This window comes from Mesoplodon bidens (genome assembly GCF_964165515.1).
Source record: "Mesoplodon bidens genome assembly, chromosome: 5".
NCBI lineage: Eukaryota > Metazoa > Chordata > Mammalia > Artiodactyla > Ziphiidae > Mesoplodon > Mesoplodon bidens.
Genome location: NC_138161.1, coordinates 69053109 through 69071542, shown reverse-complemented (window position 1 = coordinate 69071542; position 18434 = coordinate 69053109). Strand labels below are relative to the sequence as shown.

Here is an 18434-nt window from a genome sequence, read left to right as displayed (position 1 = left end):
GGCTGGTATGGTTTAAGACCTTTTTTAAACAATTCCTGGTTACAGCCTGTTTTCCTTAACAGGGCTCTTCAGTAGGTAAAGGTCACTTAAAGATAAACTTGGGCCTTCTTTTACACAGAGACCTAAGAGTGCCTTCTGTCTTCCCTACTCCACGTAGCCCCCACCTCTGCCACCTGCCCGTCCCCTGAAGCACCCTCACTGATGTCCTCACATGAGAGCCCTGACTACCCAAAAGGGGCCAGAGTGTTCTCAGATGTCAGCTGCTGAGGGCTTAGAGCCTGCTTGCTTTCACCACTGGTTTAAGAGAGGTTTCCAGGTTTTGCCCTTGTCTGAGAAAGGAAGGCCAAACTGACCTAAATTTTCATTTTCTTTAAAAACAAGCCTCACATTCAGACAAGTACAAATTACTCAGGTTCTTCGATGAGTCCTTCTCCGTCCCTCCTCCTTTTGTCAGAAAGTTTAGAAGAAGGTTGGTTGAAGGGGGAATTTGGATTATTCATGAGCTTTTCGTAATTTTTTGAGTAAGTGTAATTACAGATTAGGTAACTGAAATAGAGGGTTTAGCTGATCATACTAGAGAATCATAAATTCATGTGTTGGGGATCAGAGTATGAAGCATTTTTCAGCTTTCCCCGCAAACTTTCATCTTGAGATGTCTTTAAAGAGAAACTTACTTGTTCTTTAATTTTTTTTAATATATATTTTTATAAATGTATTTATTTATTTTTGGCTGCGTTGGGTCTTTGTTGCTGCGCGCAGGCTTTCTCTCGTTGCGGCTAGAGGGGGTTAGTCATCGTTCTGGTGCACGGGCTTCTCACTGCGGTGGCTTCTCTTGTTTCAGAGCTCGGGCTTTAGGCGCACAGGCTCAGTAGTTGTGGCGCCCTAAGTTGTGGGCTTAGTTGCTCCGTGGCATGTGGGATCTTCCCAGGCCAGGGCTCGAACCTGTACCCTCTGCATTGGCAGGCAGATTCTTAACGACTGTACCACCAGGGAAGTCCCCACTTGTTCTTTTATTTAACAAATATTAATCTTTACCCTCCTATCTGGGATTAACATTCTATGATAGAAATTTATTGAAATCCTCAGTGAGTCACAGTGTTAGTTTGTGCATATTCCCTTGTACAGTTTATAGATGCAGTCAGAATCAAGGATTAACACTGATATCCACGCTAGCACATATTTTATCTTTTTAAATCTTGCAATAAAATAATCCCCTCTCCCGCTCCCCATCCACTGCTGTGTGAATGCAGTAGTCTTTTTGGCATGAACATGTGCTATATCAAGTAGAATTGTTGCTGAGTCCAGCAACTCTAGTTGTTCAAGAGTAGGTTCCATCAGCATTTCTTACATAATTCTCTATTCTCTATTTAGGAAATAATATTGTCAAAAAATTGCATCTTTTAAATGTACATAAATACTTGGAAAGCCTTTTTAAAAAAAAACACTTTTGACATTGAAGATTGTAAATATTTTCCAACATTTACAATTTAATATTTGAGAAAAATCATTGAAGAATTATGGCTCTTTGAGGCCAAATATTTATGTAAACAGTAATAAATGAAGAGTAAATGAAGTGCAATTACACAGACAGATTTGCCATAATAGAAATGATATTAGCTATTTATTCTTCATATTATATGAAATAACTTTTTAGTTATTTATTTCTCTCCCTAGGTAAACATGTCAAACCTTTTACACCAGAGAAAGCGAAAGAAATTATAATGTCTTTACAACAACCTGCAATCTTCTGTAACATGGTTTTTGATTGGCCAGCCCAACACTGGACTGCAAAACATCTTTCTGAGGTCCTTCAGGGCAAGCAGATACGATTCAGGATGGGAACGAAACGCACAGATACAGGTAGGACTGACTACAAGGAATCATCATCATAATGTCTCTTCAATAGCATTCCCACATTCTCAACCGTGGTTTCTTTATCTCTAGAGAATCCTTTATTTGAATCCTCTTTGGACCATTTTCAGATAGGAAAACTTCATTAGAAATTTTAAAAGGACAGTTTAAGATAATTTTTTTAGACTAAACAACCTATGATTTATAACCCCACATAAAATGTATTTGTTCATGTATCATGGTTCATTGATCATAGTAGACACTTAATAAATATTTGTTAATGTGCTATTATTTATGTGATTGAAAGAGACCAATACTAACCTAACAGTCCCTTCTACTTTTGACTCATGTACAGCGTGTCCTTTTATTTGTCGCCTCACTCACCTCACTCACTATTTATAGTGCTCAGTCTGGGTGTAATTTTATCTCTCCGCTTTATCAGCTGCCTGACCTCTATTGCATTACATAAATGTGAAACATATGTGAAGCTGTTTTTTTTGTGTGTGTGCGGTACGCGGGCCTCTCACTGTTGTGGCCTCTCCCGTTGCGGAGCACAGGCTCCGGACGCGCAGGCTCAGCGGCCATGGCTCACGGGCCCAGCTGCTCCGCGGCATGTGGGATCTTCCCGGACCGGAGCACGAACCCGTGTCCCCTGCATCGGCAGGCGGACTCTCAACCACTGTGCCACCAGGGAAGCCCGAAGCTGTTTTTTTCATCCTCTTAAGCAATTTGATTTTGCCAGCTCCCTCTTCTTCCCTGAAGACTTGTAACAGTTTGATTTTTTGCCTTAAGCCAGATAAAGCAATTACTGTTACTCTATAAACAGTTAGTTTATAGGAAAGAAACAGTTTACATTAGAAACTGTTTCTAATCTAAAGAAGTCCATGACCACTGTCTGGCTTCAGAATATGTGTTTAACTTCTCTTTAAATATGGGTAAATTCGGTAGTCTAGAAATTCATAGTGTTTTAAGCATTGCTGTGAAGTGGCTCTAAGAATATCTATTAATAACTCAGAAGGAACTAGAAAATTACCCAGTTTCTCTTCCAGCTTCTCCAAGCTTTGTTTTCTCATGTTGATCTTCTAGTGTATCTCATATAATTATTGGGTTTTTGGTGTCTGGAACCCCTTTGTACTCCAGTGACAGGTAGAGCAGGATTAATAGACCCGAAACTCTTTGGCATCTCATTCTGGTCACAGACCAAAATGTTTATTGTACTTTTAAATTAAATGCTAGACCAGCAGCAGCTATGTAAAAATCAGCCTGTGCTCTTTTCTTCTTGATTTTAGTCAGATAAATTTTCCACTCATTGAAGTGTCTGTTAAACAGTAATTTGAAGAAAAATAAAAATTGTAATTTTTTTTCACCTCCTGGTTAGACTCCAAATACAATACTACTACTAAGAGCTATTGAGAACTATTGTGTCAGGCACTATTCTCAGGGCTTTATACATATTAACTCTCTTAATCTTCAGACCCACTTGGAGTGGTACTATTATTATCCTGTTTTATAGCGGAGATACAGTAATTTGACATTTTAAAGTTAGGACTCCAGCATAGAAGAAAAAGGGAAGTAGAAAGTCTCTGCAATTGCGAGAAACTGCTCTGAGTTTTTACTAAAGATAATTTGTTCTTTTTAAAAATTCAGGTGAAATTCACATAGAATTCACCATTTGAAAGTATACAGTTCAGTGGTTTTAGCATCTTCACAATGTTGTGCAACCATGACCACTATCTAATTCCAGAACATTTTCGTCACACTGAAAAATCTGGTTCCCATTAGCAGTCACTCCCCATTCACCCCCTTCTCCAGCCCCTGGCAATCACTAATCTACCTTCTGTTTTTATAGATTTACCTATTCTGGATATATATAAATGGAATCATACAGTTGTGGCCTTTTGTGTCTAGCTTTTTTCACGTATCATGTTTTCAAGATTTACCCATGTTTTAGCATGTATCTGTATTCTCTTTTTATTGCTGAATAATATTCCATCATATGGATAAACAAAATGTTTATCCATTCATCAGCTGATGGACGTTTGGGTTATTTCCACATTTTGGCTATTATGAATAATGCTACTATGAACATTTAGGTACACGTTTTTGTATGGACATATGTTTTCACTTCTCTTGGGTTAAACCTAGAAGTGTAATTGCCGAGTCATGCAGCAACCATGTTTAACCTTTAGAGGAACTGCCAAACTGTTGCCCGAAACAGCTGAACCATTTCACATTCCCACCCCAACGTGTGAGGGATCCAGTTTCTCTGCATCTTTGCCGATACTTATTCCATTTTTTATTCTAGCCATCCTAGTGGGTGTGCAGTATTATCTCATTATAGTTTTGATGCATTTCCCTAATGACTAATGTTGTCAAGCATCTTTTTATGGGCTTATTGACCATTAGTATATCTAATTTGGAGAAATGTCTATTCAAATCCTTTGCCTGTTTTCTAATTGAGATTTTTTTGTTTTTATGTGTGGTTTTTTTTTTTTTTTTTGTCTTTTTGTTGTTCAGTGGTAAAAGAGATCTTCATATATTCTGGATACTAACTCTTATCAGATATATGATGTGCAAATATTTTCTCCCATTATGTGGGTTGTCTTAATAATTTGTTCTTTTTAAAGTTATTTCTTTGAGTATAAATACAGTACTTCCACAAGCAGTGTAGCGTAGTGATGTAAGAGAGCTGACTCAAGTCAGCTTGAGTGGGTTCAAATTTTGGCTTACTCTGTGACTTTGAGCAAGTTACTTAACTTTTCTGTATCTTAGAAATGTTTTCAAGATTAAATGGGTTCATATTCATTAAACATTTAGAACAGTGCCTAGCACATAGTAAATGCTCAAAAAATATTATTTAAAAATAGAAATAATTTCAAAAATTAAAATATACCTTCTCATTTTAGAGAACACTGGAAAACTGGGAAGACCCAAAGAAATTTAAAAACACTCAGTCCTATTACCAAGAGGCAATCACTAATTACATTTTGATATATGTCCATGCAAGCCTTTCTGTATTTTAAAAATAAAATTGTGTTAATTTAAACAGCCTGCATTTTCTCTTTTTTTTTACTTAACATATTCTGAGCAGCTTCTCTTGACATTAAATATGACTTTTAAATGGCTACCTAATATTCCATTGTATGGTAGTACCATAATTTATTTTTAAAATTCTCCTATTTTGCTTAGATTGCTTAGCAGTTTTAAATTTATAAATAAGACTATACTGAACATGTTTGAAAATAAATCTTGTCCAAGTTTCTGATTGTTTCCCTAGGATAGATGCCTAGGAGACTAACTGGGTCAAAGGGTGTGAACATTATCACCAGGAGCAGCACTATCCAAGAAGCTTCTTATGCCAGAAACCTCTGAGTCATTCTGATGGCCTCTCTAAGTGGTGTCTGGTGACTTGGTGACTTACACCTGAAGTATCCAGCATCCACCTGCTTCTCTGTCCGAGGCCATCCACCAGTTGGGGTTACCCTGCTCTCTCACCTCCGTGGTTGCAGTAGCCTCGTCCCTAGTCCCTGTGCACTCCCTGCCCTCCCGCCTCAGCCATTCTTCATACTGAAACCAGAGACAGTTTAAAAAAAAGAAAAATCTCATCTTTCCCCATTTAAAACCCTTAGATGGCTTCCCATTACCCTTAGGCTAAAGACCAGCATTTTTGTTATGGTATAGAAAGCTCTGTTGGCCTCCTCAGCTTAATTCCTCTTTCTGAACTTGGGGCAAAAAAGCATTTTTTCCAATTTTTGTATTTGCTTTTTCTTACTTCAGGGCCTTTGCATATACAGTCTAGCCGTTCTTCTCTTTTCCCACTTCCCCTTACCCCAGCTTTACCTAGTTAATTGCTCTGCTTCCTTCAGATCTTAGCTCAAAAGTCATTTCCTCATGGTAGTCTTTCTGACCACATCTCCCTCCCTCACCCCCCAAATCAGGTGTTACTATTAACTTATCTCAGAACACCTTGTATTTCTGAGTAACACTTAGCACAGCTGTAATCACGTGGTTAGTTGTGTAAGTAATTATCTGTTTAAAGTCTCTCTTCCCCTCAAGAGGGGCCACCTTGTAAGGGCCAGGGCCATGTCTCATTATTGGCTGAGCACTTAATATCTGGATAGTCAGACGTCTATGGAGTGAAAGAATGGAAGACCTTTGATACATGAGGCCAAGTGCTTTGCAGAAGGCTGGTTTACATTTACTTCCTTTCAGAACATGAAGGGTACCTGTTTGGCCACTCCTTTGCCCAAACTGAAATTTATGTTTTTAAAAAACCATCTTCTTGATAGGTGAGAGATGGGTGTCTCATGACTTTAATTAACATTTCTTTGCTGGTGATGTTGAACATATGTTCATGTTTGTGAATAATTGGTATTTTTGTCTGGTAATTGTTCTTTCACTTATCCTTATAAGGGTTTCAGGGCGTTTTTTAAATAAATTCCTTATGTTAATATTAAGAATACTGTGTTTGTTTACTAATGTACTAATGTACTAAACAAATGTTTCCCAGTTTATTGTTTGCTTTTTGATTTTTGCTTCATATTTTTTATAGTAAAGTCAAATAATATTTCATTAATATTTTTATTCTTATTTATTTTATTTAGAAATTCCTTCTGTATCCTGACAAGATAAGTGTTCTAATATTTTCTTCTAATAGCTTAATGATTTCTTTTTTACATTTTAATCTCTATCCATTCCATATTTATTTTAGTATGTGGCGTTCACTGACTTTTTCCCAAATAGTTAAATTGGAAATAACATCTTTATTGTAGTACCATTTACTGAATAATCCTTTTTTCCCCTATTGACTTTGAAACCATCTTTATTATATTATTATATTCTTGTATATTCCAGCATCTGTTTTTGGACATTTTATTGAGCTATCAGTTTTGGGGCCAGTAAAACACTTTTTTTTTTTTTTTGCGGTACACGGTCCTCGCACTCACTGTTGTGGCCTCTCCCGCTGCGGAGCACAGGCTCCGGACGCGCAGGCTCAGCAGCCATGGCTCACGGGCCCAGCCGCTCTGCGGCATATGGGATCCTCCCGGATCGGGGCATGAACCCGTGTCCCCTGCACCGGCAGGCGGACCCTCAACCACTTCGCCACCAGGGAAGCCCCCAAGTAAAACACTTTTTAAAAACTATTTTAGCAACTGGTGTATATTTTAATATTTGAAAGAACAGTTCATCCTCCCTAATCACTCTTCTTTCTCAGTATTTTATTAGATACAATTGAATTTTATTCCTCTAAATGAATTTTAGAATTAAACAGTGCGCTCACATCAAACAATGAATGTTGCATGCCCTCAAGCCATCAGCCACTGCAGCTGCCTCCCCCGCCCCATAATGGTGCTCCCTGAGGGGCCTTTGGAATGGAGAAAAACAGGATCCTGGCCCTAGATAGTTAAGATGCATATCAAAGCAATAATATCAATGAGCTGAGACTTTTGCACCTTCCCATCCATAGATAAGCACTAAAATCATTAACTTGAGATGTCTGGGGTTTTTTGTAAAAGCTACATTTTTTTTTTCCACAAAAACTCCTGTATATACTGGCTCCTCCCTTACCTTTTTTTTTTTTTTTTTCTGGTACGCGGGCCTCTCACTGTTGTGGCCTCTCCCGTTGCAGAGAACAGGCTCCGGACGCGCAGGCTCAGCGGCCGTGGTTCACGGGCCTAGCCGCTCTGCAGCATAGTGGGATCTTCCCGGACCGGGGCACGAACCCGCGTCCCCTGCATCGGCAGGCGGACTCTCAACCACTGCGCCACCAGGGAAGCCCTCCCTTACCTCTTTAGAACAGTTCCTCAGAGCACCTGAGAGGCCGTCTCCCAGATTATAGTCCTCAGTAAGATACCCGAATAAAACATAACCTGCAACTTTTAGGTCATGTGTTTTTCTTTTTTTCTTTCAGTCAACAGGATTTTAAATGAAAATTCATGAAGTGCTATAAATTACATAATTTGGAAAGAATCTACCTTGTGACGATACTGTATCTTACTACACAAGAATGTGTAATCTTCACTTACCTAGTTTGTTTTACCTCAGTAAAAAGATTAGGGGGAAAAATATTTGGATTTTTCATATAAGTCTACAAATTTCTTAAAATATTATAAAATTTTTATAGCTGTTAGGAAATATTTTTGCCTCTTGTTTTTCAAACTGTGATTGATATACAAATAAAAGCCATGTGTTTTTTGCATGTTTATTTTTTATCCATCCAGTTAATAATGTACATAGTTTTTTAGTTTATTCTTGTGGGCTTTTTAGTAAGACAGGCATATGATCTTACAAGCAATGATAACTTTGTTTCCTTTCTTTTGAACATATTTATTTCTGTTTTAGGTCTTGGTTAGAGTTTTTCTAGAATGCTTGAAATAATAGTATTAATAACTAGCATATTTGACTGTAATGTGTCTCTTAGTTTATTTTAGGAAGCAGATAATGACATCACAGTAGCTCTTTGAAACATTTTGGATCAGATTCATTTGCCAACATATATTCTCAGTGACAATACTATACCTCAGCTGGCAGATGTAGAAATAATCCTAAACATTTGTTGATAGGAAGTGGAGTAACAATCAAAAGTCATACTCAGTACCCACATTCCAAGTGTTTCTTGCTTGTGAAGTGATGAAGTCTAACAAAATGGAGAAATATTTGTTTCACTGCTGTGCAAAAAATATTTTAGGACTCCCTTTTATGAGAGTCAAAAGCAAACTCCATTTATACACTATTTCCAAATCCTAAACTCAGTTGAGCTTCCTCTTACCTAACATTTTGACAGTAAGGAGGATGAAAGTTGCAGCTGCCTAGGCTACTTTAATGTTAAACGAAAGAACAATAATAATCAAGTTAGAAAGGAATAATTCCATTGCATAGAATAAACTAAGAAAAACAACTGTACTACCCAGAAAGAAATTGTCATTATAACAGAATGAAAACAGTGCCTTTGGTGCTATTATTACCAGGAACGGGTGAAAAGATTCTATTTTGAAATCACTATGTAAATGAAAAAGTCTGTCATTTTCATTCATTCCATTCATTGTAATTTTCCCCTGACAGTAACAGTTCTCACATATAGTTTTTTGCATTTTTAGATTTTCATTCTTTTAAGTACAGAACTTGCTGTGACAGAAAATGAAGTCTGCTGATGAGGGTGCAGTACGGATGTGCCTGTGAAAACTGGTCAGAACTGAAAAGTCCTCAGTCTACCCTAGGGGCAGGTGGCTCAAGCAATGGCTTTAGTATTCCGTTGGATCAGTTGGATTGAATTCTGTGAAGTGAAAACTTACAGGACAGTAGAATGTGGTCAGGCTCACATTGGAGCTTACTGAAATGATTTAGAAATGATTCCAGCACCAAGCAGCTTTCTTGCTACATGGGTTTTTGTTTGTTAAAAAAAACGTGTATTCCAATGCTGTTATGGTAAATTCTTGATGATGATGTTGATAATATTAAGAGCTTTTGTATATTGATGGGTCAGTGTGTGCCAGCCACTATGCTAAATGCTTCTCAAAAATTATCAAATTTAAATAGTTCTTAAATCTGCAGGGTTTTATCTTTTAGATAAATGTAACCTAGTAAAGTTTTCCTGCTTCTTAAAGTCAGGTGACAAGTTGATGAAATAAATGAATTAAGGGTGACACACACCCTCCCCTCCATTATTTCTCTGCCATTATAAGGTTTTAGGATAAAGAGAGGAGGGAGAAACGTGATTGGGATAATCCTAAACAGTTTGAGCAGAAATGGATGGAAAAGATAAAAGATGTTTGAATATCCTTTTCTTCCTACTACCAATTCAGCTAACTTTTAAAGTGCCCCAAGTAAATATATGAATGAATAATAAAAAATATTAATAATAGTGTCTAACTTTTACTGAGCATCTGCTATGTGTCTAGCATTGTGCTGACTGATTTACATGTGTTAGATCTACATCTCCTCTTGAAAGGATTTCATGTTTTCCAAAATAGATCATAATCAGGTTTCTTGAATATTAACATCCCAATGTACATTTAAAGTATTCAGCTAATTGCAAAAAAACCCTCATTTCATCACTATTTAAAGAATAATTCTTGTATAAATGAGTTCTACCCGTAATAACAAACCACTATGGACAGACAGTAGACTTTTCTTCAAGCTTTCCTGATCAGCCCTCATCTCCGGTGGTCTTTGCCTTTTCCTAGGTGTCTAGGGCACAAAATTTGGCATCTAGTTATATGATGCCTCAAATTCCCTATTATTCTGGTTGAAGTTCTCTTTTTATCTAAATATAGTCTAAACTCAAGAGTATTATCTATTTCTTTTATGTTCCTGCAAGCCTGAGTACAATGCTAGTTACAAATTAGGTACTTAATAAATGATTCTGAAATAAATGGATTAATGAATAATTGAACAGACTTTAGGACTCTTTTTTTTTTTTTTTTTTTTGGGTTCGCGGGCCTCTCACTGTTGTGGCCTCTCCTGTCGCGGAGCACAGGCTCCGGACGCGCAGGCTCGGCGGCCATGGCTCACGGCCCAGCCGCTCCACAGCATGTGGGATCTTCCCGGACCGGGGCACGAGCCCGTGTCCCCTGCATCGGCAGGCGGACTCTCAACCACTGCGCCACCAGGGAAACCCGAACAGACTTTAAATTGCTGTTGTCTACTTAATGATTGAGGAGCTCTGTGTGATAAATGTGCAGTATAAAGTTGAAAATTTTCAAAAGACAGTTTTTTGTTGTTGCCTTTTTTTTATTTGAAGAAGTAGTTCTCAAACTTTTTGGTCTCAGTATTCCTTTAGACTTAAAAACGATTGAGTACCCCAGTGAGTGAGCTTTTTTGTCAATGTGGGTTATATCTAGTGATACTTAGCATTATTAGAAATTAAAACCGAGACATGTCTACTTAAAGAAAAATGCTCAATGTAAGAGCTGCGAGTTTAAGTTTTATTCAGGGTCTTAAAGGACTATAGCACAGGAGATAGCCTCTCAGGAGCTCTGAGAAAACTTCTCCGAAGGGTAGGGAAGAAGCCTGTATACATATGATTTTTGGCTAGGGAATGTGTGCAGTCAAGCAGACATCTTGGTAAAAGATTACTGCTAGTCACAAATAACAAATATCTACAGTTAATGATTTTAGTGCTTTTCTTTAGGAAGATGCAAGAATCTGGGGTCATTGAAGTTCTTCCCGAGATATACATCTCACTGAGAGGCTTGCTTGTCCAAAGCACAGAGCATGCTGTTATGGTCTTAATTTCCTCTATCTGAAGCACAGAGTGCTTCATCCTATTATGTCTTAATTTCCTCTGAGAGTGCACTGGTTGGTCAGTGACTGCAGTGGGTTACGACTTAATCCTTGTAGAACTGTTTGGTGAGCAACGCTCCTTGTTCTTCTTTGTTTACAGACATTTAAAACTATAAGAACATAAGCACATAGTCCACTAGCTGTCGGAGCAGTGACGTCAACACAAGTTGTGTAGCCCCTGGAAAACACCATACTCTTGTGAGAGAATAAGTGTGAAAAGGGCAAATACTGTCGTAGTATTATCATGAAAATAGTTTAGACCTCACACACCCCTGAAAAGGTCTTGGAGAAGTGATAAACTAAAGTATTCCACTGGATTACTGCATCAGGCTATAGAAACGGTAGTCTTTAATCTTAAGGTTAAAATTGTGTTTTTTACTTTTAAATTTAATCAAGAGTATTGTTAAGTGTTGTAAATGGTTCTAATTATTTAGCAAGTACATAATTAATTTCTAATTAATGTTAAATAATAGTTAATCTTTCCTGGTTGAAATTATCCTCATTTAAGAAAACAACAATATTTGGAAACTGTATTCAATGTACATTTAAAGTTGGGTTCTCTTACATTGCAGCTCCTCAGTTTGAAACCACATGCAGTTACGTAGAAGCTACACTTGAAGAGTTTCTGACCTGGAACTGTGACCGATCTAGTGTTTCTGGACCATTTAGAGACTATGATCATTCCAAATTCTGGGCTTATGCTGACTATAAATATTTTGTCAGTTTATTTGAAGACAAGACAGATATTTTCCAGGTAAGTCAGTACATTTCTTTTAATCATAGTATAACTTGTTCTTGAGAAAAGATCACAAATTAGAATCTCCTTGGTACTTTTTTACTCACTGTCTTTTTCTCTGAAAAGTAGTCACCGTGAGTCTTGACTATCCTATTTACTCAAGCCCAAAGATTTGTTCAAAGGAAGTATAATGTTTGGCCTACAAAGATGAGCAGCCTTCTTATTATTTTCCTAGTCACCAGACTTCCTGCACACTCTCTCCTTTGCCTTTAAACAGCACCTGAGCTGATTTGGAGTATATCAGAAGCATAGACTGTGTGTACAACTTCCTTTCCTCCTGACCTACATCTAAGTCCTTGTTCTGTCAGTGAGGCAGATGGAGGTACAAAGCTGATTACATGAAGAAGCATTCAAGCATTCCTAGAATCCTGGAAGCCTTCCGGCTGCTGCTGCCATCTCTGCTCTGGGGTGTTTAGTACAGGTTTATAGCCTGAAGCAGAGAGTACTGGGCTCCCAGTGTTTGGCTGTAGAAGTCCTGCAGAAGGATGGGGGTGCTCGCAGAAGTAAGAATGTGGAAGTTCTTTGCCACACGTTGACATAACTGAAGGCGGTTTGCAGACTACCGTATCCTCTTTTCAAAGTGTTTTCTACCTCAAACTACCAGTTCAGTTTGTGGGGTGATTTTGCAAACTCCCTGCTCTGGTTTCTGTGTGTCTTAGGCATCGGCCAGGAATGGGAGTAGTCCCAGAAAGCTGTTTGAATGACTCTGTCTTGCCCAGCATCAGGTCAAGGTTCTAGAGTCCTTCATCCTGCCCCTACAGGATATATTTTGCCATCACAGCAGGCTGTTCACCCACCTGCTCTTCTCCTGCCGGTCACCACCACTCTCCCTCTGGACTTTCCTCTCATACAGGCTGATTGTCCTTGGATTCTTGAGTCATTTTCCATTCAGCTTATATTTTTTCTTTTTCACTTTGAGTGAAGGTTTAGTTGCTGGTGCTTTCATAGTTATAATATTATCATACAGCTATCAATACTTTGTATCTTTATTAAAGTTTTTTAATGTTTTACTTAAATTTTGGTTTTTGTAAAAACAAAAAAAAAGGAAAAACACATCACTTACCCCATAATTGTTAGTTGAGGATACTTTTTTTTTCTCACAACAATAAAAGAAATGCATTGGTTTTGAAAACATTCAGTAGATGTTTTCTGAATCCAAAATCTATACCAAATCTATTATTTACTCATTTTTAAATGATAATTTTGAGGTAATTTTTTTAATAACCTTAATTGTGATTACTCTATGGATCTTTAATCCTAGACCTTTTAGATATCATAGTTAACTTCTGGAGTATCTTATTAATATTTCTCATACCTTAACCCACCCTGTATATTAGACTAGTACTTTATTACTCCATATTTCAGGTAAAACACTGTAATAGTAATATTTATCAAGTACTCATACTTGGTGCTTTTCTAAGTGCTTTACCTTTATAATCCCCACAGTAACACTATGATTTAATAATTATCCCTATTTTAAGAAAAATGAGGGCTTCCCTGGTGGCACAGTGGTTAAGAATCTGCCTGCCAATGCATGGGACATGGGTTTGAGCCCTGGTCTGGGAAGATCCCACATGCCATGGAGCAACTAAGCCCGTGCGCTACACCTGCTGAGCCTGTGCTTTAGAGCCCGCAAGCCACAACTACTGAGCCCATGTGCCACAACTACTGAAGCCCACATGCCTAGAGCCCATGCTCTGAAATGAGAAGCCCCCGCAATGAGAAGCCCGTGCACCTCAAGGAAGAGCAGCCCCCACTCGCCGCAACTAGAGAAAGCCTGCATGTAGCAACGAAGATCCAATGCAGCCAAAAATAAATTTTTTTTAAAACCTGTAAAATTATGGAAGATTTGGTTGCTTGTACAGCATTTTTTAAATGATGTTTGAGTCTGCAACAATTATTTAACTTGTTAATTGGAACAGGTTTAGGAGCGACTCAGTTTCAACATAAAATTAGATCTAGTCACCTAGATCAGTAACTCAGCAATTTTTGAACATTTGTTGTACTGTGTTAGGTACCGGGGATGCCAACTTGAATAAAAGACTTGGCTCCCGTGGGAGTTTAAAGTTGAATGTGGAGCCAAGCCTTAAGACACAAAAGTGTAAAATGTGCTATTAGACTTCAGTACTTTTTCTGACACTATTTTATCATTTAAATGATTGTAATAGTTTTAGAATATTATATATAATCAAGAAGATTGAAGCATATACATTTTCTTGAACTTTTAAAATTACAACCAGATTTTTAGATTCTCTTATTTAAAATGTTGGAGACAATTTTATTAAGCAATTTTTAAAACTCATCCTCATTGCTGTTATGTGTACTTAAAGGAATCCAGTTTCAAAATATTGGAATAACAGAAAGTAGATCGGTGGTTGCTTGGGGCTGAGAGTAGAGGCAGGCAGATTGAAAGCACAGGAGTAAGAGGGAACTTTTTGGGGTAGTAGAAGTATTCTATATTTTGATCATGGTGGTGATTATTCCAGTATATACATTTGTCAAAACTTGCTGAACTGTAGTCTAAAATGGGTACGTTTTATTATATATAAATTTTACCTCAATGAAATTAATTTAAAAGGAAAACTAGGCAGTGGAAAAAATAGTGTTTCTAAATATTTCCTTATGTTGGTATTTAAGCAGTTTCTCCCCAACTAACTCTTATCTTCACAGGTAGCACAGAAGTGCGTTGTCATCCTTTATGTCCTGGTTTTTTAATTGGGAAATATGATCACTCTATGTACACAAGAAATAAAACCATTATTATTTATAAATTACATATTATGTTCATGACATCATGACAAGGCAGAACCATCCAAAGGAAAGAGGAGAATAAAGTATCTGTACTACTTTTGTGTTATAAACCAAGTTCATTTTTTTTGGCCAGCCAGTTTTCAACTATGAGTAAATGATGAATTTTGCTTATAACCCTCATTCTGTACAGAAGCTGTGCCATATTTGGTCTTGAAACACTGTAGTGCGTTATTTCCATCCCTCTTAGGTGTCTCTCTTTTTTTTTTTAATAGTTTTAAAAAAATTAGTTTGGTTGAGCTGGGTCTTAGTTGCAGCAGGCAAGCTCCTTAATTGTGGCAGGCTATCTCCTTAGTTGCAGCTCGAGGGCTCCTTAGTTGTGGCTCGCTGCCTCCTTAGTTGTAGCATGCAAACTCTTAGTTGTGGCATGCGTGTGGGATCTAGTTCCCTGACCAGGTATTTAACCCGGGCCCCCTGCATTGAGAGCGTGGAGTCTTAATCACTGTGCCACTAAGGAAGTCCCTCTCTTAGGTGTCTTTAAACTGCAGATAAATTTCCCAGAATATGTCTGGGAAGAGGCCAGCAATTGGGGCTGATAGGAAACCATTGCGGTTGGATGTGGGGGAGGATGAAAAAGCAGGACTGAATTCCTGGTTAATTCCTTTAAGTACTGGAGTAACATGTGATATTGTCTTCTAGAATTACCCCTAACCACTAGAGTATCTAATGGACTACTAAATTATAGTACTGCAGCCCTACATTAGCACTTCCATAATAACTGTGGTCTTATTTTTTAATTAAAGAGTTAATTATCAAGACCTTTTGGTTCTTTTTATTCTTTTGCTGTCTTTTGTATTTTTCATTGCTTGTGTTCTACACATTTTATTTGTATATCAATTGTTTGGACTCAGAACTTTTTTTTTTTCCTGGAGGAACAATGCAGATCTTGGCGGTTAGTTCTCCAGGCTAGCCTGGGGAAGCCTACTATATTTATAATATACTCAAAGAATAGTACCATGAAACTCTCCCTACTTCCTCCCCGAAGTGTCTACAGGCGTATTTCTTCAAGGATATGTTTCTCTGATATAGGGTTTAGGACTGGCATAACTGCAAACCCAAGATAAAGGCTCTGACAGAATGAGATTACTGGGGAAAGACGAGGTTCCGTGGGTTAACCTCCTGAATCAATTTGGGTTAGGCTTAGTTGCTTGTAACAGAAATCCCAGAATGGAAGTTGCCTAACTAAACGCATAACGGTGAATTTTTTCCTCACCTAAGGAAAGTTTGGAGGTACGCTGGCCGGGGCTGGGATGGAGGCTTTGTCATCCCAAAGAGCCCAGCTTCTTCCTGTCTTTCTACTCTGTCTTTAGCATGTGGCTTTCATCCTCAAAGCCATCTTGTATTCCAAGAGAGCCATCACACTGTATTTCAGAAAGGAGGAAGGAAGGACAAACGTATACTCCCAGCTCTCTGCCTCTCTTTTAAGGAGCTCTCCCAGAAGTCCCATCCAACAACTTTTGCTTAATGGTTAGAATTTAGTTTCCTGGCCCCACTGAACTGCAAGGCAGGCTGGAAAACGGATGTCTCTTAGCTGGGCACGTTATCTGTCTGAATAAAATTGAGAATGAGATATTAAGAAAAATAGGCAGTTTATGGCACACTCTGTTCATGGAAGGACATGAAAAATTGAAGCAAGATTTACAATTTCTACAAAAAGTACAGTTATTCCGGGCCTCTGCAGGCAGCAAGTATAGGGACCAGAGAGAATTGCAGCATTAAAGGGACGAATCCAAGAATGAGTCTGTACAGCCATCCTTAGTGCATAGCTAAGAATGCCCTTGTCAGCTAGGGAGAGAGGATTTTGAAGCCAGAGGGATTTCTTAGGCAGCCATAGGGCTGGCAGTTTCAAGGGGGGGCCCCTATGGCCAGATCCCTGGGGCAGGATGATTGATGGTCATTTTATTTAATGGTTAAGTTGATAGGTTAGCAATCTGCTATACGTCTCACTGAAGAGAGGAAGGGAAAAGAACAAAGTTCATATCTCTCGATTAAGTACTAATGCATTAGTACTTATTGAGGGATCAAGACAGAGAGAGACAAAAGCAAATATCAAGCATTCTTGACCTCTTAATTTATTGTACAGCTGTGTGATCATGATAGAATTGCCTTCTGGCATATTGGGGAGGGGGTAATTGATTTGTTTATGTTGTTATTTCATGTTGGTGTCTTCAACTAGATTTTAGAGTTCTTGATAATAGAGATGTTTATGCCTTACACTTTTTGAGTCTCCATCCCCTATTAGCATATCACATATATTATCGGTCAGTAGTTTTTGATTCTAATAGTTGTGCTATAGCAGTGATTCTCAACTCTCCCAGATCTTGCACTCCCTTTATACAGTTTGTAGATAATACGATTACCTACACATGTAATTCTTTTAAATTGTTAAAATACCTTACCCATAATATAAAGGAGAATTTTCGAGGAAGTATTTTATAATAAACAACATATATTTTGATGTGTTAATGCTCAATAACTACGCTAGCAGATATAACAACATAGTCAAGTCCAGATGTGTGATTAAGTGGACCTCCAAAGCCAACATATAATGATTTTGAATGGATAGTCCATTTATTCCAGAAACCAGGCCCAACCTTGATGCACGCTGTGGTCTGGGATGCGCCTCCTCTGATGTTGCAGACCCTGGGGGAGCTCGCTGAGTTCTCTGTGAGGTTGTGGCAGGTGGCTGTTGTCAGCCACTGTGTGTTGGGAGAATTGTTTAGACTTGGGCACTGGCCTGGGATGACCAAGGAGCTCCAGGACCATACCCACCAGACCTGTATTTTCCCAAGAAAAAAATTCCAGAGGCGAAGCAGAGTAATAAGTCTTCCAGCTGATTAAAAAACATGAAGCCAAAGCTGAGAGTAGATGAATGCAGAAACTAGATTCAAGCTCTGTTGTGTGCTGTGGACTCTGCCAGTTGCTGGGGTCTGTGAGGTGAATATGTGTTCAAAAGACAGAAAATAACTGTAAATTGTGCATGATTGTATATTCACTCTACAAACACCTGTTTTTCAACTACTGTACTAGGGCTAGAGAGTCACAGACAGCCTTGGTCTCCTCTCCTCAGGGAGCTCATATTCTATAGTGAAATCAGACAAGTGAGTCTAACCGATTGTCATAACTGTTATGAAGTAAGCAAAAATGGGCCAAAATTAGTACGCAGAGGGACTTCTAAAAGGGTAAGTTGGGAAGCTTTCTCTGAGGAGGTGATATTTAAGCTGATTGCTAAAAAATGAGAAGCTAGCCAAGTGAATGGAGGGTCAAGAGCTTTCTAAGCAGAGTTCAAAGCCCTTGAATGTGACAAGAGTTTGCCTTTTTGGAAAAAAAGAAAGAAAGCCATTGTGATTGAAGCCTGGCCAGTGAGACTGAGAGGGTTAGAGGTGTCAGAGAGGTGAGAGGGGCCTGGTCATGCAGGCCCATGATAGAGGGCATTTGGATCTAATTCTAAGTGCAGAGCAAAGGGGAGACAGGACTTAATATTTTTTTTTTTTTTAATTTTTTTCCAAGGATGGGGCCTTTTTTTTTTTTTTTTTTTTTTAATTTATTTATTTATTTATTTATTTTTGCTGTGTTGGGTCTTCGTTTCTGTGCTAGGGCTTTCTCTAGTTGTGGCAAGCGGGGGCCACTCTTCATCGCAGTGCGCGGGCCTCTCACTATCGCGGCCTCTCTTGTTGCGGAGCACAGGCTCCAGACG

The 18434-nt window shown here is 38.3% G+C and overlaps 1 protein-coding gene across 3 annotated transcripts in view; it reads left to right on the top strand.

Moving 5' to 3' along the window:
• Positions 1–18434, top strand: part of HSPBAP1 (HSPB1 associated protein 1) — a 52884-nt gene that overhangs the window by 11420 nt on the left and 23030 nt on the right. For 2 of the 3 annotated variants that reach the window (XM_081235131.1, XM_081235132.1), the window contains 2 exons: positions 1675–1860; positions 11706–11887. In XM_081235131.1, the coding sequence (XP_081091257.1) occupies positions 1675–1860; positions 11706–11887 (368 nt within the window). The remainder of the gene's footprint in view (positions 1–1674; positions 1861–11705; positions 11888–18434) is intronic. The other variant, XM_081235133.1, reaches the window with a different exon arrangement.